A 27624-nucleotide genomic window follows, 5' to 3' on the forward strand; every position below is an offset into this window, starting at 1 on the left:
TAATTCAAGATACCATCCCAATGACATCCATTTTTGACGTCGCCATTTATTTTTTGCACTTGGTTAAATTGCATCGAAACAAAAAATAAAAGTGATAATTTTTTTGGAACAATTTTGATTGCTCAAAATGCTGAAGTCACTTCTTTATTGGTGGCTTAGTAGTTTTTATTGTATTTATAGTAATTGATGAATTAAATAATAACTTCAAACTTATATAAAATTAGCAGTTTATCTTTCATTTCACTGTTTTTCCATTTAATTTTCTTTTTCTTAGGAATAACATAATTGTCTATTTTTACCTACAAAATACAGAGGTGCCAGTTTCATCATAAATTAAGCAATAAGACCTGAATTAGTTCATCTTCAATAAATTCTAGCACTTTTTTTTTAATGAAAAATAAATATTAAAAAAGTGTCTCAGTGAATAGTTAAATACTGTCTAATTATTAATATAGATGAGAGTGATGCACGTTGAAGAAGAAAATTATCAATTTAAAGTTACATACTGCAGAACTACAATTATCTGCTACAATTATCAATTTAAAGTTACATACTGCAGAACTACAATTATCTGCTACAATTATCAATTTAAAGTTACATACTAACTTATAGGAGCAATTCAATTTAGGGGAAACTATTATCAAAGGAATAATAAATAATTTTTTTATTCATTTATTTATTGCAGCAGCGAACACTCATGTCTGTCTATTGGTAAATCGTCGCACTTTATTGAAGCAATTAAATATATTGACGGTTTCTTAAGGAAACTAACTGCAGTAAAATTATAATTTTTGTAGCTTCGCACTCGGAAGTCTAAAGATTAAAAAAAAGAAAAAGAAAAACGTGGACCTTTCTTTAAAACCTTAAATTACTTTTAAGTAATTGAATTTTAAAAATTTTGGTGTTTTTCTTCTTTACAATCCTGAACATTTAACAAAAATTAAGCATGTTTAATATCGTTTGGACAGTAAAATTAGCACAGATTCACAGAATATTCTATTTCGATTCGGTATTCGATTGTATTTATGGATAGAGAAAAATTTTGTTATCTTAGAGTTGCGAATTATTTTACTCTTTTTCATGATAATTTATAAAAAGGTACATTAATTAGTTTATTTATTACCTAGAACAATCTGGTTATAGATTATGAGTTAAGAATTCAAAAAGCTTTACTGGTTCAAAAGATCATCAAAATCTGAATATCGAAACATGGAATATAAAAGTATCAGTGTTTTGCTTAGCTAGAATTTTTCACTAGTAAACTGATTAAAGTTTCAAAAAAATAAAAGATATTGTTAGATTTATCTAAAATTTCAGACCAAATCTTAAATATTTTCTAAAAGGCACCTTTTAAATACAATCATAATGTTTTTCTACATTATGAGCGAAAAAAATAAAAATATTAATAACTGGTTCTAAAGTTCTTCATATTCTAAGCATTCAGACATCTGATCGCAAATTATTAATTTTTTTCAGACCAAGTGATCAATCTGCAAATTTTCAAAAATAAAATAATCACAATTTCAGAACAGATATTAAAAGATATTTAATATTTAATCACAATATCAGAGCATTTTTGAAGCCCAAATTTTAAATAGTAATAGTTTTTAGCAAACACATATTATGAGTTAAAATAACAAAAATTTTACTAATCAGTGACACATAATTTATTTTCATGTCCAAAGCATTATAACACATGCGATCGAAAAAAGTAGATTTAGAATAACAGAGCAAATATTAAAAATTTAGAGCTAACATAACAAATATTTTTTTAAATATGAGTGAAATAATAAAATGATATTGAATAAATAATGTATTCAATTGCTTAAATGAGATATTTTTTATGATATGATGATATAACTTTACTTAATGATATAACATATTTAATGATATAACTTTTACATGCTTCTAGACAATATATAAGACAATAATAACTGAATTTATAAAATATACTCTCATACGATGTGTTCAGTATTAAATTCTCTTAATGGAATTCTTGCTAAAAAGAAATAAAAAAATATATTTGTGAATATTGGTGTCAAAATTTAAAATATGAATGTGGAGAAGAAAAACGTTATCAAAACCTGACGAACCATTAACAAGGAAGTTAGATTGCTGGACGAAATTTAAAGCTGTTCTTATCAATCGCTTTTACCTCTCAATGCATCAAGTTTTGGTTATATTTCTTTCTTTTTCCTCTTGTCTAAATATTACATTTACGACTTCTAATGTGCATTTTTTTGTTTTATTTTTGACAAGAATTGTAAAAACCTTGGACATCTTTCAAAAATAGAAATAATGAATACATATTGAGAGAAGTATAAAAACCCAAAGTTCTTGACACAAAAGTCTCGACCTAAATTTTGACAACGATGTCTCTAGAAATAGGACGTTAAAATAAAAATTAGGAAAACAAAGAAATATTAGTTTAGCACCGAATAAAAACAAAAAAGTAAGAATGCTTTTTTTTCTAAAATTTCTATAATTAAACTCGTTTTTATCTTCAGTCTTTCGATTTTGTTTATGATTTAGTAAAATTGACCAATAACAGTTTATTGATTCTTTACTTTTTACCAACTCGTACGTTTAGCTAATATTGAAATATAACTTCATTTTTTATTGGTTTGCAAAATGTTTTACTGGAAATAATTTCTTCACAACAAAATTGACATTTTATAATAATAAAACAAAAATAATAACCGTTTAGTTTTAGCATATAATAACTTAAATAATTTGATGGAAGAGCCAAGTTATCACAATTTTAAAAGATACATATTTCGCAAAATTTATAATCATTAATTATCATTTTTTAATATATAATAGATGCTTTGAATAGTTAAGCTTAAAATTTTAAAATACAAATATGTACCTATAATTTCGAGATTCCTCCGCTAGGTTTATTAGTTGTCTACCACTACAAGTGTCGAGAAAATTTTTACGTCGCTTCTTTTTTAAAAAAAAATTTGCTCTCAGCCAATGACAGACCAGTATTTAGTAACACTCAAGCAACGTTAGGTACAGGAACTCTTGTCCGATTCACAATGGCTCTTAAGGATAACATCATTCATTATTTCGTGTCCAATTTCAGGATAAGAAGAAATCAATTCTTTCCACTCCTTTTTAGATATTAATTTCCGATAATGAGTGATGGCATATTGTTTAGATATTTGTTTCAGCTCTTTGTCACCATAAATATAGGCAAGTTTTAGAATTTCGCACACTTGATTAAAACTCAAATAAAAAGTAATTAGATGAGAACACTCACGTGTTAATGTTTGAACCTCATACTTCTTAGATAAAACATAAAGTTCTTTTACTGTGGGCCAGGATTTGTCTTCGATTTCCCCTGTATACATATATTTAAGGAAACAATCAAATGCTTCGAAAGGTACATCATGAAGTAAGATGTCTTCCTCACTGATATCTGTCATCATCTTTTTAAAAACAGGCGAATGAGCACTTAGAATGAATTTATGAGCAGGTAAAATTCTATTGCCCACTTCAAATGAAACATCAAATTTAAAATATGACTTATAAAAGCGACTTAATCCTTGGTTAAATGCCCGTAAATTGTCCAGAGATTGCAATTCACGGTCACGCAACAATGCTGCTGAAGAACCAGAATTGAAAAAATGAAAATGACATTCCAAAATCAGCGTTTTTGTAAGCATCTTATTGTAATGATTTGAGTTGAAAAAATATAGCCATCTCAACGGCGAAAAAAGATTGTTGAAATGAATGGTATCAATTTCCGCAACATTGATTGAACGCAGAGTTTTGTATTGATAAAAGAGATCCCCATCTGAATAGAAAATTTTAACGTATAGATCCATCTTTAAAGACAAAGGTATCGTATAATCAGGAAGTTTGAATAAAGTTAATTTAAATAAGTCATACTCATCGTCCTGTTGATTTGGTACTTGAATGCTTTGATAGGCTACTTCAAAACGAAATTCAAGACTAGTATTGGGTAGAGGAAAAATTCCTGGTGTTTCAATAATCCGCAGATTGTGAGGGTTCAGTTCAGAGATTTCGACTTTAATGCTGCATTTTTGCATAATAAGTAGATTTACAAGCACTGCAGTTATTTGGGCAGCCATTTAAACACAAGTGAGTACCAGAAATTTGAAAATAAGCTATCAATTTTTCATAGGTAACACCTCACAAAATTTTATTTTAAAGAAGATAAGAAATGAGTTTCAAAAAAAATTTCTCCATGGAAAATTATCAAATACTAATGATTTTTTTTAAAGAAAATTGCTCAGTTAGTGATAACAATGAACAATGCATTGTTCACTATTTTTTTTAGATAATTTTTATCTAGCGGATAAACGAATTTGAATAGTGACCCCCCACAGCATTCTGGCGAATAATAATGGCGAGACGACAAAATTGTTTTACTGCATGATTGAAGTAGGAGGTATGGTCATAAGGGTTGCCTTGAGCGCAGTACACCAACCTTTCTTAAAGGGGCTTATTTTCTCAAATAAATTAGGCAAGGAATACTGACAAAAATATTGTAGAAAATATTTTAGAAAATAAGTTATAAAAAACTACTAGTAAAAAAATTTGAATACAATAAATTATATGAATACAAAAAAAATTTTATTAGGAAAATTATGAAAAATATTTGAATACTTAGTCATTTTCTTTTTCAATTTTCAACTAAGCAATCGTGGGAAACATAACTCAAGTAGGTTCTGGTTGAAATATTAAAAATTTCGACTTATGTGGGAAATCGAAATCTTTAACCCCTTAACAAATGTAATTTTAGGATAGTACTTATTGAAAAAGGGGCAAAGTGTGATACTGTAAATAAAGGTTAAATTTAAATAATGAGAAATAAATAGAAAATCATTAACAAATTTATTGCAAATTATAAACATAAATATAATCATAGTAAAAAAGCAAAGTTGAGGAAACAAATTTTCAAATTTTTCTACCATTCTAATATGTTTCTTACGAGTATATAGCTGTGTCCATAATAATTTTTACGTATCTCTATGCATAACAAATTTGCTTGAACAAATTTGAATTATTTTTTCACTTCAGTCGTTAATGCAGCCACATGAAATTAAACTTAATACTTTTCCTAGGGCAGGTGTTTGTGTAGTAGTATGCAAACAAGACATAATGCATGATCGTATATTTCTTATTCCCAGCCCTTTGGTTTCAAATTGTCTTCCAACCAATCAAATATGCAACTCCAGCAGTTGGTGGTCAACATAAAAAAGAATAGCATTGCTTGCCAGACCTACTAGCTCATGAAAACATTGAAAATCGCAATCGATTAAGGTTTTATGTTTCTTTTTTTAAATTTTATTGTGTGTCGAAAGTATGAAACTTTTATCACCTCTTCCAATTAAATCTGGAGTCAATCTTGGGTCACTGAAAATTTTGGGGACATAAACCTTTATTTCTTCAAACATCTATGAAATTGTATCAAAACCACTCAATTCATGAAGAAATAAGATTAAATCCTTGTTATGACCGATAACTGCAAGCTTTCAGCAATTATAAAAATAGCATATTAATCGCAAAAAAGCATCATTTCATATGCCGGCGGAGCCTTCGAAAAACAGTCTTAAAGAACGATTGTATTGATATTATTTCACTCATCATAAGTGATTGTCAAATTCTTAAGTTAGCCTCTTGAAAACTCAACCTTATAGTCAGCAGCAAAGAAGTTTTCGGTGGATCATATTAAAAAATTCATTTCCAGAGAAGATTAGAACAATTTAGCTGTATTGCATCCTACGGTAGGCTACGAAGTACTTGTTAATTTAATCCCTAAAAGAATTAATTTTTTGGTTGTCGAAAATAATAGAATAATGCCTTATTATCTGGCGTACAAGTTATAGCGATAAACTTACACACTTACTTATTTGTTTATTATATTGAGTTATCTTAAGAAACGTTTAATAATATTTACTTACTTTTTATGCTAAATATGTTTTTATGCATGTTTACGAAGTAGGCTTGAAAATAACCACTCACCACAAGACGAGTTAACAAAAAAAGTTACGACTTAACTTAAAAAAGCAACTGACCACTTTCACCATTTTTTTTAAGAAAGTTTAAGGATAAAGTAAATCAATGCAGAGTGACTCAGATAGCAAAATAAGGTTTATTTTCCCTCAGCAAAAACCTTTTAACGTGATTATCATAGGTGCTGGTGATTATCATCGAATAACAATTTGCACTTTATAACCTAAGTGTTGCTTTTCAGTTTATCAAAATGAGAAGTAAAACTAGCCCCGAATGGCTTCCATTAAATCGCTTAAGGTGATATCATTCATATTATCAACATTCATAGAAAAAACGCTTATAATATTAGTGAAGAAACAATCTATCAGAAAAATCAATTTTCACGCTAATAGTTGTTTATTATGTTGGAGAGTTATATGAAGAGCAGAGTTTCACAAGTTAAAATTTGAACAAGGAGGTATAAAGAAACATTCTATTATTACCCAAAGAGCAAAATAAGGTTTATTTTAACTCAGAAAAAAACCATTCAATGTAAACCTAAAAAGGTTTATGATGCGGTTTACGTGTAAACCTTCTAACCTTAAAACGAGATCAGTGGCCATCTGCTCTATTCTACGGACATTAACTTAATCCAAAACCTTGGAAAACAACCTTCGATATAAAAACCTTGAATCGAAGTTGCCTTAGCGTAAAAAAAATCCTTGAACAAAGCTAGTCTTAAGGTGAAAATAATCTTAAATCCAGGTAATTATAAGGTTTCTTTTCGCAACGTCTTGTATGCCCAGCTAAAATCCACCTTGTCATGAAATTTTGATAGACGATGCAATTTGATCCCTTCGCTAGTGTGACGTCAACTAAAACGACAATAGACCTTAGTGACCATTTTACCTAAAAGACAATACTTTTCAAAAAAAAGCTTTAAAAATAATTTTTAATCCTTTTAGGATGAAAGGTTTGAAACTGTAATATTGTTGCTTTATTTTGAAAAATAGGTTTTTAGTAATCACATTTTCGGGACACTAAAAAGGAAATTCCGACAGGTCGCTGTAAGGTTGAATGCTTTCTGGGAGAATTTTCCTCAAAATGTCCATTGTTTGTGTTTCCATTTAAAATTTTGATCTCTCAGAATTGATCAATTCATGTAAGTATATCGATAAACTTACAAATTAACTTATTTGTTTATCATAACGAGATGTATTAAGAAATATCTAAAAATAATTTTTGCTAAATATATCTTAATGTATGTTTCCGAAGTATTTCGAATTATTTGTGTTGTATTTCTATACAGGTGAATCAATGCGTACAAACACACAATTTTTTTTATTTATTTATCTTTTCCTATTTAATTCAAAACTATTATGAACTTCTTAAAATATCCTTATTTAAATAGAAATGTCTAAAAAGGAGAAATTTTTCTCTTCTAAAATATTTTCCCAAAAAATGAATATTTTTTTAATGAAACGACTTTATAGCCGACAAGTACTAGTCAAGTTTAAATATATTAAACATATAAATTACATGTAAAATCATATAAATACATATAATTCGAAGGAATACATATAATTTAAGATATAAAGTATATGTAATAAATTCCTTAATCAAAACTTTTTTTATTGGAACATACACTCCTATAAATACACATAAGGGCGACCTTTGTGCTGAAATACAAAGTAAGGTAAAACAACGTTTAAGAGCACAAAAAATATAAATTTTTTGTGCTCTTGAACGTTGTTTTACCTTACTTTTTATACACTCCTATATTTTTTTTACTTCTTTTTAAAAGATAAAAATGACACTTTTCCTGGCAAAGCCAATATGTCTTTAAAAAAATAAATCTCTAAAACGTTTCCTGTGTTTCATTAGTTTTCTACGCATGCCATTATGCTTGCAAAATGTTCCAAGTTTCTATTCTTAAAAATCTTATCATCTAATGCATTCATTTTGAAAAGAAAGTCTGATGTTTTTTGCTGCTTCTATTAAATATTCATACCTTCTAAGAACGCAAATTTAATCTATCTCTTATAGAAATAACCTATCGATAAGATTATTAAAGATAGTGTCATTGATAATTGATTTCAAGAAGTGCATTTGTTTTTAATGCTTCTGTCTTTAAAAATTTCATTAGTTTCAAAGTAATTGTAAGTAGTGATGCAGAGCAAGGAGTCACAAAATAGTAAGTGCGCCAAAAACATCGATTAAGTGAGCCAAAGGGTGAGTTTGGCGAAGTTCCCTCTTGCTGTAGGGGTTGCCTGTGTGTTGGAAGGTGCCTAGGTTTAGATATGACTCCCTGGTGAGTAATCTTTGCTTCTCCCCCCCCCCCCTTTTGTATTACTTAATGTTATGGTATCAATATGTAATCAAGACTATTTTAAATCATTAAAGTCCCGCAGTGGACTGATCGTTAAGACACGGTTCCCAGCAGATCACCGAAGTCAAGCATCACTGGCTATGGTCAGTGTGCGTGTGGGTGTCCACTTGGATCAGTCTGCGTAGGGACCGGGGGTGTGCGGTATTGGCACTCGTTAAACTGTGCTACCGTAAAGTGCTCGACTTCGCGCGTAGGTCGTCGGGCTACCGAAGCGGGGGTGCCATCCCCTCCTCAGAGGATCAAAATTGTGATGGCATGTCTTCGGATCATCCTCCGGGATGTTTCCCAGACCGTCGCCAATAGCCCATTGTGCAGCTCTAGTGCGACGTGAATTAACAACAACAACAGCAAATCATTAAAATTTAAATTAACTTTAATATGTGTAATAGATTCTAACTATAATTAACATGATACGTACTAAAGTCATATCAATAGGTTGTATCAGTAGCTGCATAAAAATCTGATACAGTGTTAGACATTTCAATAATAAGACAGAATTTCGATTTTTCAAAACGGCAAAAAAATTCTTCCAAAGAAATACAATGGTTAATGGAATTATTGATTGTCATTGATTGAATGGAATTATTGACATGAGATTGTCTATATGTACCTGAGAACATATTGACTCCTTCTTTTCCTCATCGGCCTGATTGATGAAAGTACAATTTTTGTTTTCAAACGTGACATTCATGAATTAAACCTTCCCAGAAAACATGCAACCTTGCGGCAACCTTGTTGTCCACGCCCTCATTGGCGAAATTGTAATGCGCCAAGCGTAGCTTTCTAGCGTTCTTTTCTCATTCAATAAAAAATGATCAAACGTTACAGTCCATTTGACTCTAATAGCTCCGACATCTTTGGTCCTAGCGACCTGGAGCGGAACCAGCTCAATATGAGCACAATTAACTCAATAACAAGTCTTAATCGCCAACGTGGGGCAATTAAAACAAAAATAAACAAAATCCAAAAATTTTTGGAAGAACATTTAACGCAGCAGGATGCAAACGCCGCTGCCATCATTCTCAAAAAGAAATTGAAAGTAGCTATGGAACTGCAAGCATCGATATCAGAACTGATTAAAGGATATACGCTACTTCCGGAAGAAATTGATCTAAAAGACAAGCTAGATGTTGCTCAAGATATAGAAGATGAAATCGAAGAGATAGAGGTAAAAATCAACATTTTACTCTCTAATATTGATTTTAATAAACCTAATGAAACGGAATCAAATGCTTTATGTACCAACATATATAAAATTCCTGATTTACCATTACCTTTCTTTTCCGGAAAATATGAAGAATTTCAAAATTTTAAAATTCAATTTAATTCTATTATTGGAAATAATAAAGAGTTGAGCGACACGCAACGATTGTGCTATCTTAAAAGCTGCCTCAAAGGCGAAGCAAAACGTCTTGAGTCAGCCCAAGATACATTTGAATCTTTATGGTCTTCACTTGAAGATAGATACGAGAACAAACGAGCAGTTATCGATTGCCATGTTAATAAATTATTAAATTTTTCAAGAGTCCCTGACTCTCCTAATCAGCTCATGCAACTAATCGATAACACTAAATGTAATTTACGAGCGTTAAACTTGCTTGAATTTAAATCAAATGAACTATCAGATACATTGATTATGCACATTTTATTCCAAAAACTCGATCCAGAAGTTAGAAAAAGTTTTGAAATGAAATTGTCGAAAAACGAAATACCCAAACTAGACAATTTTCTAAGTTTTTTGGAAGAACGTTCTAGAATTATGCAAGGTCTTAATATTAAAGAGGAAAGAAAGAAGCCCCATTTTAGTTCAAGGCCAAATACAGAGAAAATGTATTTAATTAAATCGAAATTGAATAACCCATGCTTATTAGGTTGTAGGGAAAGCCATAAACTTTATAAATGCGATAAATTCAAACGAATGAGTGTAAATCAGCGAATTGAAATAGTAAAAACTCATAATTTGTGTTTTTCATGCTTAAATAAGCACTTTCCTAATCCTTGCATGTCTAAATACACTTGCTTTTGTAAAAGCAAAGATCATCATTCTTTACTTCATGAAAATATGAGAAATGAGTCATTTACATTTGATACAGCAGTAGAAGAGAAAAGGGAGACGGACATCTTGTCACCCCTCTCCCCTCCTTTCACTCCTTCGAACACTTTGTTTACGAATAAAAACGAAAATGCTAATTGCGTGATTTTAAACACAGCGGTTGTTTATATTAAAGATGGGCAGGGAATATTTAGACCATTAATAGCCACTTTAGATAGCTGTTCAAGTTCAAATTTAATAAGCAGTAGAGCTGCTAATTTATTGGGTTTAAAGAAACAAAAAACAAATGTTCCGATTTCTGGTGTTAATGACTCGTGCATTACAGCTAAATCATTTGTTCGTACCGAGTTAACAAATGAAGAAAATAATAAATCTTATTATTTAGACTTGTTAATAGTTCCAAAAATTGCGGTTCTTCCACCCACATTTGTAAACATATCGAATTTAAGTTTATATGAAAAAATAAAACTTGCCGATAATAATTGGAATAAACCAAAACGAATTGATGCTCTTTTAGGAGCAGAATTATTCTTCGAACTATTGGGTACGAATAAAATTAAAATTAAAGATTCCCAATTAATATTAATTGAAACGTTTTTTGGTCATGTTGTATCGGGAGTTGCGAACAACTTAAATTCTAATTTAGAGAAAATTAACGATTCGTGTTTTTTACTTGTTGAAAGCGAAAATCTTGATAAGGCGTTAACTTCCTTTTGGGAAAATGAAGATGTAAACGAAACAAAAACTCCCGTCAGTTCAGAATTAAATTATTGCAACGAACTTTTTGAAAACTCGTTTTATCGAAAAACTAATGGGAAATATGTAGTTCAGATGCCATTTAGGAAGGATATTAGTGAAAACAACATACCGTTGGGAGATTCAAAACAAATTGCTGAAAAAAGACTTAATCAATTATGGAAACGTTTGTCAAGTAATCCTGCAATGAAAGAATTGTATGTTTCGTTTTTAAAGGAATATGAACTTTTGAACCATATGGAAAGGATAGCAGACAATTCTGATTTTGATGACAGTTGTGGATATTTCCTTCCTCATCATGGTGTCTTAAAACCAGATAGCAAAACTACTAAACTTAGAGTAGTGTTTGATGCAAGCGCCAAAACTACAAATGGCTGTTCCTTGAATGATTTGTTATGCAAGGGAGGAGTGATACAAGATGAACTGTTCTCTATTATGCTTCGATTTAGAAAACACATCTATGCCTTCACCGCAGATATTGAGAAAATGTTTAGACAAATCGAAATACTGCCTTCACAAACCAAATTTCTAAAAATACTCTGGAAAAATCACGAAACTGAGCCTACTGAATCCTACAGACTTAAAACCGTTACGTATGGCACAGCATGTGCTCCTTACTTGGCACAGAAGACTCTTCAACAATTAGCAAAGGATGAAGAGAAGGATTTTCCTTTGGCATCGAAAGTTGTTATGGAAGAATTTTACATGGATGATTGCCTTACCGGTACTTCTAATTTAAATGAATGTATTAAGCTTCAGCAAGATTTAACTGAACTACTTAGAAGGGGAGGAATGAAATTACACAAATGGTGTACTAACTTTGATTCACAAGACACAGAATTGGGAGACTTTTCGTTTGATCGTGACAGTAATGCAACAGTGAAGACTTTAGGGATGCGATGGAATAATAAAAGGGATACATTTCTCTACAAAGTTGCAGTTACGGAAAAATCAGATGTTACTAAGAAAGATGTTTTATCTCAAATTGCCCGTTTGTATGATCCTCTTGGTCTACTTGGTCCAGTCATCAGCAAAGCGAAGATTTTTATGCAACGGCTTTGGTTGCACAAGCTAGACTGGAACGAAAGGTTACCATCCCCTATTGCCCAAGAGTGGACTTTGTTCATTAAAACACTTCATAGTATAGAAACTATTCAAGTACCTCGTTGTGTTTTGAAGGAGACATTTTCCACACTTATTCTGCATGGTTTTGCAGATGCCTCAGAAAAAGCATTTGGAGCGGTAATTTACTTACAGACAGTTGCAGATCCTGATGAATCTTTCAGCCAGCTTCTTTGCAGCAAGTCGCGTGTAGCACCAATCAAGACTATGACTATTCCTAGATTGGAACTGTCTGCTTGTCTACTCCTTTCAAAACTTGTGAAAAAGGTCGTAGAGGCTATGAAACTTAAATTTGATCATATCAAACTCTGGTCAGATTCAACTATTGCGCTAGCGTGGATTAGTACTTCGCCTCACCTTTTAAAAACATTTGTGAGTAATAGAGTCTCACAAATCCAACAACTTACGTCTAATTGTGATTGGGGACATGTACCTTCAGAAATGAACCCAGCAGATATCATTTCCAGAGGCTCAGACGCTACAACCCTTGGATCCAATAAACTGTGGTGGACAGGTCCCGATTTTTTAAATAAGGAAAATTTTCAAGTTGAAACTCATTTCAGTGATGAACTCTTTTCTACCGATCTGAAACCTATAGCGACTTCACTAATGACTATAAAAAATGACTCTTTTATTGATAAATGCCTAAGTGTTACAAATAATTTTCTGAAACTAATAAGAATTTTAGCCTTTATTTTTAGGTTTCTTTCAAATTGTAGAAATGTTAATAAATTTAGGGGTCCTCTCAAAGTAGAAGAATTAGATAAAGCCAGAAATGTTATTATAAAACAGGTGCAAGGTGAGTACTTTGTTGCAGACATCTCAGCCTTAAAAAAAGGTAAGCCTGTTCCTGTAAATAGTAAATTGAAATTTTTGAATCCATTTTTAGATCAGGATGGTTTGCTCAGAGTTGGTGGTCGGTTGACCAATTCTAATTTGAATTATAATTCTGTTCATCAAATAATATTACCACCTGGTCATAAACTTTCTAAGATTATTTTTTCTTACTTTCATTTGAGAGATTTGAATGTTGGTCCTCAAGGACTATTAAATACGGTAAGACAAATTTTTTGGCCAATTAGTGGCAGAAAATTAGCTCGTCAAGTTGTGCACGATTGTGTGCAGTGTTTTAAAATAAGGCCAACAGTCTCTTCTCAAATAATGGGTGATCTCCCTCCTGAGAGGGTGATTCCTAGCCCACCCTTTTCGAACGCAGGACTTGACCTGTGTGGTCCATTTTGGATTAAATATCGTAACCAGAGAAAGGGGTTATATAACAAAGTATATGTAGCTATATTCATATGCATGGTCACTAAAGCTGTACATTTTGAATTATTGTCTGATTTAACAACTAGTGCTTTAATAGCTACACTTAAACGGTTTTTTGCCCGCCGAGGTAAAAGTTGTACTATATCTTGTGACAATGCGTCCAATTTTGTTGGCGCTTCGGCTGAGATAAGCAAATTCTTAAAGTCTTTAAATGCTAAAAAAGATAATTTATCTGGTTTCCTTTCATCGGAGCAAGTACTGTGGAAATTTCTACCCCCTCGTTCACCAAATTTTGGTGGATTATGGGAGAGAGGAGTCGGACAATTCAAGTATCACCTTAAAAGAACCATTGGTTCTACGAAATTAACAATAGAAGAATTTCTAACTATAACTATTCAAATAGAAGGTATACTTAATTCCCGTCCTCTCTCTCCTATGTCATCTGATCCAGAAAATTATGAAATTTTAACTCCTGGACATTTTTTAATTGGAAGAGCTATTAATGCACTTCCTGAGCAAAATTTGATTGATTTTAAAGAAAATTTGCTTAACCGATGGCAGAAAACTCAAAAAATTGTTCAAACAATATGGAAAAATTGGTGTAACTCTTATCTCAGTCATTTACAACAAAGATCAAAATGGTTGTTTCAAAAACAAAATGTAAAACCAGGTATGATGGTTCTGGTAAAAGAAAGCAATTTACCTATATGTAAATGGGTTATAGGACGAATTTCTGAAATTATCCCCGGTAAGGATGATAATGTCCGTGTGATTTTCGTACGCACACCTCATGGAATTTTCAAAAGAAGCATTTCAAATATTGCTGTATTACCAATTGTTAACAATACTTAAATTTATATGTTGAATTCAAAATGTGAAAAAATAATTGTATTAATATTGCTTAAATTTGTATTTTGATTGTTGTTATTTTTATGATTATTGAAACATTCAAATGTCAGAATATTTCAATGGGGGCCGGGATGTCCACGCCCTCATTGGCGAAATTGTAATGCGCCAAGCGTAGCTTTCTAGCGTTCTTTTCTCATTCAATAAAAAATTACCAAACGTTACAGTCCATTTGACTCTATTAGCTCCGACACTTGTGTCGAGATTTTCTTTTGATTGTCGCGAAAATGTTTGCACTAAGAACCTTTTTTCAAATAAAGCAAAAATATTGCAGTTTCAAACCTTGCATCCTAAGAAGATTAAAAATTATTTTTGAAGACTTTTTAAAAAGGATTATCACCTAGGTAAAATGATCATTGAGGTCCATAATGACGTTTTAACAAACGTCACACTAGCTATAGGATCAAATTGCTTAGTCCATTAAAATTTCGTGACAAGGTGGATTTTAGCTGAGCATGCAAGACTTAGCGAAAAGAAACCTTATAATTACCTAGATATAAGATTATTTTCACCCTTGGGACTAGTCTCATGAAAGGATTTTTTCATCCTTGAAAATCCAAAGTCAACATCTATTTAAGGTTTTTATATAGAAGGTTATTTTCCAAGGTTTCGGATTAGGGTAATATGCGTAGATCTGTGAGCAGATGGTTTTAAGGTTAGAAGTTTTACACGTAAATCGCATGACAAACCATTTTAGGTTTACATTAAAGGGTTTTTTCTGAGTTAAAATAAACCTTATTTTGCTCCCTGGGTAATAATAGAATGATTCTTTATAACTCTTTGTTCAAATTTTAACTTGCGAAACTCTGCTGTTCATATCTCTCCTACATTATAAACAACTATTAGCGTGAAAATTGATTTTTCTGATGGATTGTTTCTTCACGAATATTATGAGCGTTCTTCTATGAATGTTGATAATATGAATGATACTACCTTAAGTGATGTAACTGCCGTTTGTTACCCATTCGGGGAGCAAACGGTAGTTTTACTTCACATTTTGATAGTATGATTATCACCAATCATTTTATGTCAATCATTTTATGTATGGTGTCGAAATGTTAATTTCAAAAAATACCTTGATTTTCTCAGAAATTTAGAATCCGGTTGCAGAATTCGTATCATCCAGCTATCGATGAGATTCGAACCCAGTTCACCTCATTGGAAGGCGAACGCTCTATCCCCTGAGCCACCACGACTCCTAGCACGGATATTTTATTTATCACCGTCATTGAACAGCCAATCCAATTTTGGGATTTACGACTACCAATGCTGAACTCCGTGGACTTGTAATTTTGAACTCAATCCAGAAGATAAGGGAACTCCCGGATCAAGTATTGGGAGAAAATTTCCTTCGTGGAGGACTTTTAGATGAAAATAACCCTCTTTTGCGTTACATGGAGAGGAAAAATACGGAAACCTCCCCCAATTAGCCTTACGAAAAGGGGACTCTTCATCCATGATCCGTCTACCACTGAGAATATTTTACGTCAGCACTGTCGCCGATGCAAGACGAATGCGATATTCGTATAGACCAGCCATCAATGGGATTCGAACCTGGTTCACCTCATTGGGAGGCAAACGCTCTATCCCCGGATATTTTTTTTTATGTAACCGTCGTTGAAAAGCCAACCCAATTTTAGGCTTACGACAACTAATGTTCAACTCCGTACCCTTGTAATTTTAAACCAATCCAGAAGACAAGGAAACTTCTGGATCAGTACCCCCGGAGGTATAATTTGTTATGGGAACATGGAGACTTTGAGACTCGACAGATTTAATGTGCATCAGTCACCGTTTACTACACGGGGAGTCTTCTGCCGGTGAGAATCGAACCCACGACCGCTGGGACGTGGGCCCAGTGCCCTACCAACCAGGCTATGCCGGCTCATAACACTGATATTTATCAAAATTGTACGCTGAAATTTCCCAATAAAACGTTAATTTCTTGGAGAAAAAAATTTACTATAAAAGAATTAATTTATGCCATGCCTATAATTTATTTTTTTAAATGAATATAATCATGTTTGTTACATTAGTTTCATGCTACGTATTAATCATTTTAACAATATAGTAAATGTTAGTTAAAATGATTAATATGAAATGCAATTATGCTTAGATTCCAAAATATATTATGCTCTCCAAATATTAAAAAATTTAAAATAAAAATAAAATTAATGTTATATGTTATGCAGTAATGCGATAGGGAGGCGAATAGATCTGCTTTGATTGAAGCAAAGTAAAAAAAAAAAAGTAAAACTTTCTGAACTATGCTTGTAAAATTTAAAAGGGTTGATTAAATAAATCGTTATTAAATAGATTATTTATTTCTTAGTTTTTAATGCTCATTTAATGTCAAATTTTAAGTGAAAAAAAATTATTGGCTCTATTTTATTCGTGAGAAAAAGAAATGAAACAGGAATCGAGAAAGGAATTTGGCAATTAAGATGAAATTACAATCCGTTTCAGCTCAATCTCACATCACAACGCTGAATGCTGGTTCTGTTTTAGAGGTGGTTGCGTTTTACAATGTATGTGCTTTTCACCTTGACGCAATATTTTTTTATCAGCTCTTTCCGTAAGATAACTTTTATTACCGGGTAAATCAGCTTTCAATTATCATTGTCTCAAAAATATACAGTTATTTGATTTGGACTTTCGCTATATGTGCATCAATTTGTTCGTAAGTTGTTTCGTTCAAATATTGGTATCAAAACTTTTATACCAATATGGCTAAGAATGAATACGAAGGTGAATGGACGATATCTACACCTGATAATCCTATTAAAATCAAGACTATTGTAACGCCAACTTTTGCGCCATTCTCTGGTAAAAATTTAAAATTTTGTTTCGAAGCATGGTATCACGAAGTACCGCACGATAACAACTTGTGTTTATTCAAACTGAAACTCGTAAAACTCTCTAATGTTGGAATCTCACCAACATTAAAAGTGTTGGTTGTCGTGAAATATTCAGATGGATCTATTTTTATGGAATATCCAAGTACGGTTTTAAATGATGGAATAAATTACGTTACTTTTAAAGACGTTATTCGAGCTAAGCTTGGCCCATGGCAACATTTACAAAAATTGAGTAATAAAACTTTAATTTTAAAATGCAAAATGACAATTTTGGATCAAGATCAAACATCACATATCACAACAGGTAATGAAATTAAATCATGCAAATGTGTTGATGTTATAAGAAATCTGAAGTCAATCTACGAACAAAGTGTGTTGACTGATTTTGTCTTCAAAGTAGGCAATAAATCCTTTCCTGTTCACAAAATCATCCTTTCTGCTCATTCTCCTGTTTTCATGAAAATGATGACCGACGATTTCATGGAATCCAAGACCAACAGCGTTATCATTACGGATGCAACACCTGAAGTCTTTGAATTGTTCCTCAGATCTTTGTATGGTGGAAAGCTTGAAAACAAGTCTTGGGATTCTCTGAAAGAACTTTATTACTTAGTGGATAAATATGATGTTGGATTTTTGAAGGTTGAGTGTACTGATGCAGTAATTTCTATTTTATCTGTAGACTTAGTGTGTGAAATACTCAAACTGGCCTACAGCTTCACTAATTCTGACTTAGAAACTGCTGCGGTAAATTTTGCGGTCAATCACATCAAAGAAATTGTTCCTAGAGAAGATTGGAAAGAACTCGTTAAAACTCATCCGTCGATTGGGTATGATGTCACTGTTAATTTTCTTCCGAAATAAAAATTTAATTACTCTCTTTGTATACAACTAAAATGTGATTGCGAGAGAGAGTATGATTTTTTTTCGAATGCATTATAATATTGTATTTACTATTATTTATATTGATGTTTTAAATACTATAGTTTTGAAATGACAGTGAAATTCTTTATTTTACTTACATTTAAGATCACTTAAGTTAAAAATCTGTAACTTTGCTGTGAATTACATAAAATCTCTTATTTCAAGAGAAAATTAACCACTTAGAATCAATGATTTTAATGTGTTAATCAAATTAATTTATTGAAATAAAATGGATTTATTCAAATAAGTTGCATCAGTTTGAATCACCTAAGTGAAGTGATTTGTTTTATAATAAATTATACTGATAACCTTCGATTCAGTTTGTAATTCGAAGCACTTGGGTGAAATGATTTATTTTAATAAAATTTACTGCTAACAGTTCTGATATAAATTACTTCAGTAAAGTGCATCGATTATTTATAATTAATTTTGATGTTAACGACAGGATAAAGTTCGTAATTCAAATCACATTAGTGAAATGATATGTTTTATAATCAATTATACTGATGACCCTACAATGATTCATTTTATAATTCGAAGCACTTAGATAATTCAATGATTTATTTTAATCAATTTAAATAATTTATTTCAATCAATTTAATTTTTTTAATCAATTTAGATTATATATTTTAATCAATTTTACTTTTAACAGTTCCGATATAAATGACTTCGGTGAAGTGATTAATCATAATTAATTTTTATGATGAATACGGATGAAGTCCGTAATTCAAATCACATTACTGAAGTAATATGTTTTATTATATATAATCTTACTACTAACTACCACCTCGTACTATATTAAAGAATATCCCAAAAAACTTCAAACATAAAGAGTAAAATATTCCGTTAAAACAAGGAAATAAATAAATATTTGTTAATGTCTACCTAACAGAAAAATGTCGATTTTTTTATCGTTGAGATAAAAATATTGCCGAAGCTTGAGGCCTTGATTTTGAAACTTGGTGCAGAATGCTGATAAAAGAGATAATTGGGTAGGAGGATTTCATATCTTGTCATGTATGTACGTGTCTTAAGATAAAACTCCCTATCTAAAATAAAATATACTTCTTGTGAATTACAGTAACAAGTAGATTTGTATTACTCGTACTTAAGGTGTTTTGTTTGAAAAAAAAATGACTGCAAAAATAACTTCCTTTGATACGAAACAATTGACTATTCAGGAATATAAAATTGTGTTTGAAATAGCATTCAACTCTGAGAAATACCAAAAACTCCAAACACCCGGATTTTTTCCTTTATCCGATGTTGATGTCAAGTTTTGTTTCGAAATACTCTACCAAAGCATTAAAGTACCAACAGTAAATGAAGAAGAATATGTCTTATTTAAATTAGCTTTGATCAAACTCTTTGGCTCTGGGCTAACATCGTCGCTGAATATGGATATTGACGTCTCTGTAACATATTCTGATGGTTCTCTTTTTCAAAAATGGGAAACTTTGCCTTCTGTTAATGCGCAGAAAATGGACTTCATCAGTTTCAAGGATGTAGTTTTTCCACTGACTGATTTAAACTTGTTCGGAAAGTCTATGAAATCCGAACATTTCCAAAAGATGCTTGGTAAATGTTTGACAATGAAATGCAACTTAAAGTTCTATGATTATGTCACTCCTTTGGGATTATATCAACAGGAGTCACAATCCCTTGACAATTTGAGGCAATTTAATCGTGAATCCAGTCACGTGTATCGATCATTTTTTACTAGTGACATTGTTTTTCAAATTGGCGACAAAACTATACCTGCCCATAAATCCATTCTTATTGCTCACTCGCCAATTTTTTTGAAAATGGCGACTAATGGTACTTTGGAGTCCTTAAACAACTGCATTTTAATTAGTGATGTACCTTACGATGTATTCGATTGCTTTTTGAAATATCTGTATTCAGGCGAAATTGAAGACAAATCTTTTCCCACAGTGACAGAACTTTATACTTTGGCGAGTAAATATGAAATTCAAACATTGAAAAGAGAATGTTCTGGCATTGTCGTTTCTTATTTGAATCTGGATCGAGTGTGTGAAATTCTAAAGTTGGCGTATATTAATGGTGATGAAAGTCTAAAGAGGAAATCTAAAGAATTTGCTGCCAATCACATCCAGGATTTGATATCTAAAGATGAATGGAAAGAATTAATTGCTTCTGATCTTGCAATTGGATATGAAGTTACAGTTAATTGTATTCTTAAAGGTGAATGAACAGTAGTTATTGCATCGCAGAAAAGAAAAAAAAAATTGTAATTCGAGTTTAGTAAGTATTTGTAAGTAAATTGCCTTTCGCTTTTTGAGTGAGTTTTTTTTTTTTTTTTTTTTTTTTTTTATTTGGTATATAAAATCAGAATTTCATATCTATAATTTTACTTATTTAGAAAGTAATATTACATTGATATATTTTCTATTCATCATATATTGTTATTTTTTTACTTTATAATTCTATTATTACCTAATATAATATTTTAAAAGCTAATGGGATTCCTTATTTAATTTTAAAAATATTATTTTCCTAAAAAGTTTAGTTTTGATCGAACCCAGAACCTTTCAGATGCAAGGCTAGGTACATAGTCCGGTTGGCAATAAAGAAAATATTAATCATTGTATTTACAAAATAAAATATAGAACATAAAATATAACATTGATGAAAATATGTATTGATAGTAAGATTATTTTGATTTTTAACCCACAATTTTATGCAAATTATTAGCAATGGCTAGTATAATTTTTTTTAAGCCTAAAAGAGCTCGACTCAAACTATCCGCGTTATTATTTTATTTCCCAGCTTTATGAATAATTTTAAAATTTAAAATTTTGAAGGAATAAGTATCAACACATTAGCGGGGATCAGATTTTGAACAGTTTGAATTGAGAAAGATTTTCCATCGGTATAATAATGCAATTTCTTTACACCAAAAATAATGCAAGCACTTTCGTTTCTGTTGTGCTATGATTTTTTTCAGCAAGAGAATACTTTTTGCTTTAGTATAATATGAGATGTTCGTTCCCCCTTTCATTATATTATGTCAAAACATCCTCATACATAAGTCGCTGGCATCAATTTGAATAATGAATTGCTTATCTACATAAAGAGCATGGGTGATGTTTTCAATATAAATATAAACAACAATTTCGAGTTCTTGACCTGCTCTACTTCCGGTTAGAAAGTATACAGCTGCTTATTCTGCGAGGCGATATTTTCCAACAGATAATTTTGTTTTTAATAAAAGAAATTAATTATATGGCTTCTGTGCTCAAATCTGCTGTATTTCAGAAGATATTAATGATGAGATATAATGAGATATAATATTTATTTCCTTTTTTTCTCTGTTATCATTTTACAAGCTCAAATTCAGGTTGATGTCAAAAATTACTAATACAAAATGATAGAGTGAAATTGTCCGTAAGTCAGACTTTAACATTCGTATTGAAGTTTTTAAAAAAATATAAAACATTTTATGCAATAAACGCGCAGAATTGCTTCTCGTTTATTGTTTATATTTTGTCGCATATTCTGTATTCGTAAGTTTATAAATTTTTTTCAAATACTTAATTTAAATTTTTTTCAAATATTTAGCTCAATAATTAAGGAGTTAGGAATAGTTAGGGAACTGGCCTTGCATCAGAAAGCTTCTGGGTTCGATTCCCGGGCAAGGGATGGCTGTTCTTTCCATCTTTGTATTATTTGTCCTTACTGTGGGTGCAACGTTGGCCCACCTAATGTGGTGCCCCTGAAAGAGTAGCCAACAAATCTGCCCTTCAAATGCCTGCATGATGCCCAGGTGGGTCATTCTAAAAAGATGGGCATTGGAAAAAAAAGTTTAATTTTTTTATTTCAAGTTTAACTTTTTGCGAAACAGTCAAACATCTTCTTACATCTATAATACAGTTCCTTACATTTATAATAATTACATATTTCATTCACAAAATTATAATTTTCAATGCTCAATATGAAAAAAACAAACCACATTGAATATCTAATGATAGTATCTTAACGTTCTATAAAAAAAACCATAATGATACATCGATTTTTAAAGAAAAAAAAAACAGATGAATGAGAAGAATTCACGGTGTTGATGAACGGAGCGAGTAGGGGCGAAGTCTCTTAGTGTTTTAAAAAATCATTAATTTAATTTTTAACTTTTTAAACCAAGAGCTAATGAGTAATTTTTGACCTCATAAAATAATCCTGTCAGACCCCTACTATCCTTTCATTAGATAGCGATGGAATCGGTAAATGGAATTTTTTTTTTGATGCATTCCTCAATGCTTGAATAGTATTTTTTCCCTTTGAAGTAGTTTTTAAAAAAAGTATAAATCATGTTCAGCATTTTTAGTTCCATCAAAGGTTACGGTATTAATTTTATGGAAAAACCAACAATTGCGTTATTAGTTCAGTTTATAGATATTAAATTATCCAAGCTATCTTTACTGCGTTCTTATTTATTTGTATATAATGCGATTTAATCCATCACATGTAATATAAATATGAAAAGCTAGCGATGAGAAAAAGAAATAAGTTATAAACCCAATAAGTTCGGTTAAAAGTGGGATTATTTAATGACAGAAGTATTCTGAAATGGAGCAGAAACCCAAATAAATTAAAAAGCGTTATCACATGATTTACTTAGTGCAATCAAAATTCCTTTTTTTCAAAAGGCTTGATTGCTTGAGATGATCGAAGTAAATTTTTTTTTAAACTGTGACTATAATTATAGTTTAGATGTTTTATCATCAGGTATATACCAATTTTGCTTTTTAAAAAGTTTAGAACTGTATCTGCGTAAGTTATCAATTTCATGAATATTTATCTAAAATATGATAAAAACGCTTTTGTAAATTTGTGTCAAATCTGTATTTAATTAGCATTCTTAAAATTAAAGTAATATATTGTTTTAATGAAATTTAGTAAGAATATCCTCACTGTTTATGCTTAAACAAATTAGTTTTAACAGAAAAAAAAAAAAAAAAGATTTCACTTTAAAGATGTTATGAGTTTTGGGAAATTTAGAGACTTTTTTCATGCTTAAGGGATTAATTCATTTAGATAACTTCATATCATACTTTATTGATAAATTTATTTCAATTTCTGTCATGTTAAGGTACAATAATTTATTTATTTCACAATGAAATACTTTTCGTTTATAATATTTTAGTTTGCGTCTTTTATGAAAATTTTAATTTTTTCTCAATAGCAACATTATTTCAACATGCTGTAAATTCTATTAACCATTCTGTTAATCATTTAATAAAAAAAAAGTTTTCCTAAGCTAACTCAAAATGATGAATGATAAGGCTTCAATTTTTCTTTCTTTCTTTTTTATTGTCTCAAATTGGTTGCTTGGCAAATGTTAGCAAGTATTTCTCTCTTGTCAATCACGTAGTTAGTTGATGGTTATCTTAAATTACTTCTTTTGTTATGGTGATCATGCTTGGCCTTTTTTCAGGACTACACCAAATATAGATAGTTTCCCAGCACCCCAATTTTTCATCTAATTTTTTCTAAATTTTGTCAAACCCCATTTTTGAAGGTCATAAATCAAAATATGTAAAAAACACGTGTTTATTCAGAGAAAATACGTTTTATGCCTGATATCGTATCTTGATTAATAGTTAGCACTAATCAATTAGCACATATTTGAAGTCACCCCCAAGAACCATTAAGATTGACACTTAGTTCGTGAAAATACAATGTTTAAAACTAAAATTATTCAGAGTAATATCTTTATTTTGTACGTTGTACATGCCAAAACAACTATTTTTTTACACAAAAAGCATTTTATATTCTATTATAGACTATTATATTATAGACTATTCGTTTTATTGACTTGTGTACATTCTTATCTGATTCAACTTTTAAAAAAATATTCAATGCCTCACTTGTATAGATAGCAAAATCAGTTGCTTAATTTATCGTTTTTCGACAAAAAAAAACCTTATACCTTTTGAACTATTTGTCAGGCATATTGGTTTTATACGAATTAGTATTAAAAAAATAAACCAACATCGGAAACAATGTCTTCAAGTAAAATACAAAAAGCAAAATTATCACTAAGAAGCTCAAATGCTTTCCAAATTAAACTCTTTGTACTACATTTTTGCGGCTACTGCGTATAATTTGAGTCAAAAATATTTTTAGTAAAAAGCGGAAGTGTAGGGAAAGTTAGTTAAAACGGACCTCTTTTTCTTTTATAATGGACAATTATTTTGATTTCAGTTACTTATTCTAGAGTCGACTGTTTTTCTCTTCAAATAGCGGACTGTATTACGTATGTTATAAAAGATAGAAATTTCTTGTACAGAAATGTTTTTAAAACAAATTTCAAATCGTAACAAGTTTTTCTTTAAAAGAAAAGAAAAAGTGTAATACCTTTTGACGCCATTGATAAATTTAATATTAAGCTGTAATCAAGGGAATTGATTTTAATAATAAGTTATAATTAAAGTAAATAAAGGATTCTATCTTAGAAGATCGATTTCATTTATTAATCTTTTTCAACGAACAAAAAGTGCTTGCTCGTACAAAATAAAACATTTTGTGTGCTGAGTTTTAAGATTTTAATAATAAACTACCCAATGAAGAGAGAAATATCGAATAAATCTACCTTCATTTATCAATAGGCACCTCAAGACGCATTCATGTTAATGTGTGTTATATACTAGTGAATTGCTGTTTAACATTTATAGTGGTAGTTATGCCATATTACTCTCCTTCCAGAATTTTATCTGTAATAGAATTCGATGAACGGATACCACTAGTTTATTTATACTGTTTTTTTTATTATTATTTATTTATTTTCTTTTAAATATCATTTTATCCATAATAGTTTTTCTTCATTTTTTTGTTTATTTATATATATCATTTCGCTCATTATTTTTTCAATTTTGCTTATTGATCCGGAAGACTATTGTTTACCTCATCGGATTTTTATTTATTTTTGAGCGTTAATCAAATTAACTGTTTAATGTGGTTTATCATTCGATGTTGACGATTTCATATCAGGCCAGCAGATCATCATTGAGGGAATATTAATATCGACTATGTGAACCTTCAATTAAAAAAACGTGTGTTATATACTAGTGAACTGGCATTTAACATTTATAGTGGTAGTTACGCCATACCATCTTTAAATCATTAACTGAAAAAAGTTATACGTTCTTTAATTTATGAATTACATGATTTTCCAACTGTCTCTTTCCAGCTTTGATTCTTCTACATCCTGAATCTGCCTTCATTAATTTAGGAATCTCTATTTTTGCTTCAGTCGATGTAATTGCAACTGAAAACATTCAACTGATCATGGCTGCTATCATCACGACCACAAACGAAGAGCATCTTCTGTGCCAAGAATACTACGGTTATTGGAAAATAACCAACCTTTTAGCTCTAAATGGCAAGAAATTTCTGACCCCTGAATTTTCGCCAATCCCTCTCCTAAATGTCAAATTCCGCTTTGAACTTAATTACAAGCTCATTAGATGCCCTTATTGTAATGCTAGCATTTCCATTTTCTCGCCAATATTGGAAAAAGTGCATAGCTCTGATGTGCCTGGAAATATGAAATTACTGGTAGACATGAAAATAAACTATGAAGATGGAACTCTTTTTAAAAAATACGAGGGTATTTCTGTCACTGTAAAGGATGTTGATTACTTGTATTTCGGAGATGAGGTAACGTATGGTGGGACCGGGCAGACCCACAAACACACTGAACAAATGAATAAATGCGACTCTCTGGAATTGAAATGTCGTATGAAGTTTTTTGATCACCTTTGTGCGATGCCCATAAATGGTGGCCTCTATTTTATGAAACTTGATTAACTCTTCTGAACAGCTGAGGAACGATGGAATTTACTTATTTCTTATCTTCACTATTATTACGATGCCAATAAATGGTGGCCTCTATTTTATGATACTTGATTAACTTTTCTGAACAGCCGAGGAACGATGTGATTTACTTATTTCCTATCTTTACTATTATTGCGATGCCCATAAACGGTGGCCTCTATTTTATGAAACTTAATTAACACTTCTGAACAGATGAGGAACAATGGAATTTACTTATTTCTTATCTTTACTATTATTATGATGCCAATAAAGGGTGGCCTCTATTTTATGATACTTGATTAACTTTTCTGAACAGCCGAGGAACGATGTGATTTACTTATTTCCTATCTTTACTGTTATTACGATGCCAATAAATGGTGGCCTCTATTTTATGAAACTTAATTAACTCTTCTGAATAGCCGAGGAACGATGTGATTTACTTATTTCTTATCCTTATTATTATTACGATGCCAAGAAATGAGGGCCTCTATTTTATGATACTTGATTAACTTTTCTGAACAGCCGAGGAACAATGTGATTTACTTATTTCCTATCTTTACTATTATTGCGATGCCAATAAATGGTGGCCTCTATTTTATGAAACTTAATTAACTCTTCTGAATAGCCGAGGAACGATGTGATTTACTTATTTCTTATCCTTATTATTATTACGATGCCAATAAATGGGGGCCTCTATTTTATGAAACTTAATTAACTCTTCTGAACAGCCGAGGAACGATCTGATTCACTTATTTCTTCTGAACATATCTGTTAAGTGTGATTAATTCTTTTGAACACGTATTAATTTTGATTAACTCTTTTGAATACATTACTGTTAAATGTGACTATTTTTCTAAAAACACCAGATTAACTTTTTTTGGGAAAATGTTTGATTTTGTTAATCGCTTGATTTGAAGTATCAAAGAAAGTTTTGCTATTATTTTTGCTGTATAGCAATAAAACGTTTGTAATTCTTTTTGTGAAATTTTATAAACTCTTCTGATCAGGGGAAATACCGTGATATAATTAGTTCTTTTGAACACTGTGGCAAAATATGATTAATTTTTCTGAAAACATCTGCTATTTGATTATTTTTTCTCAGCATGCTATTTTGTTATATTCTTCTGAGCCCATCTGTTAAATTTGGTTAATTCTGAATACGCTTTAATTTTGATTAACTCTTCTGAACTCTTCCGTTAAATTTGATTAGCTTTTTGTGAAAACATTTGTTCTATTTTATTTACCTTTGGATTTGAAATGCCATATTAAATTTTTTGTTTATTTTTATAGCAATAATTTGTTGCCTTTATAGCAATAAAATGTGCGATATCTATTTTCTGAAATGTTACAAATTTCTCTGAAAATTCGCATTGTGGTACAATTCTTCTGAACACTTTTGTTAAATATGATTTATTTTTTATACACAAGTTAATTTTAATGTATCCTTTTAAACACTTTTGCTAAATGTTATTATGTGAAAATATATGTTAAACACTTCGATTAAATATCTCTGAATTTAATTAATTCTAGTGTTATCACAGTAAACG

General features: G+C 30.7%; 3 protein-coding genes across 4 annotated transcripts; all 3 read left to right on the plus strand.

Annotated features, from left to right (window-relative positions):
• The first annotated feature begins 9167 nt into the window (after positions 1-9167).
• LOC147804003 (uncharacterized) lies at positions 9168-14408 on the plus strand. Its single transcript, XM_087151373.1, has 5 exons — positions 9168-9524; positions 10341-10953; positions 11056-12790; positions 13007-13086; positions 13177-14408. The coding sequence occupies exons 1-5, from the start codon at positions 9168-9170 to the stop codon at positions 14406-14408; spliced, it is 4017 nt and encodes a 1338-aa protein (XP_087007499.1).
• A 2503-nt stretch (positions 14409-16911) lies between these two features.
• On the plus strand, positions 16912-18557 carry LOC147804004 (speckle-type POZ protein-like). The gene has a single exon (XM_087151650.1). It carries the CDS (start codon positions 17189-17191, stop codon positions 18182-18184), a length of 996 nt encoding a protein of 331 aa, XP_087007776.1. The 5' UTR covers positions 16912-17188; the 3' UTR covers positions 18185-18557.
• Positions 18558-19246: 689 nt separating this feature from the next.
• Positions 19247-27053, plus strand: LOC147804005 (TD and POZ domain-containing protein 3-like). Of its 2 annotated transcripts, none has more exons than XM_087151652.1 (2): positions 19247-20519; positions 25452-27053. In XM_087151652.1, the coding sequence occupies exon 1, from the start codon at positions 19378-19380 to the stop codon at positions 20455-20457; it is 1080 nt and encodes a 359-aa protein (XP_087007778.1). In that variant the 5' UTR covers positions 19247-19377; the 3' UTR covers positions 20458-20519; positions 25452-27053. The 2 variants fall into 2 exon arrangements, with proteins under 2 accessions (XP_087007778.1, XP_087007777.1); XM_087151651.1 differs by having other exon boundaries at positions 19248-20509.
• Positions 27054-27624: the final 571 nt, after the last annotated feature.

The sequence above is a fragment of the Parasteatoda tepidariorum genome, chromosome 9 (genome assembly GCF_982258835.1).
Source record: "Parasteatoda tepidariorum strain Cologne lab strain chromosome 9, Ptep-v5.0, whole genome shotgun sequence".
Lineage (NCBI taxonomy): Eukaryota > Metazoa > Arthropoda > Arachnida > Araneae > Theridiidae > Parasteatoda > Parasteatoda tepidariorum.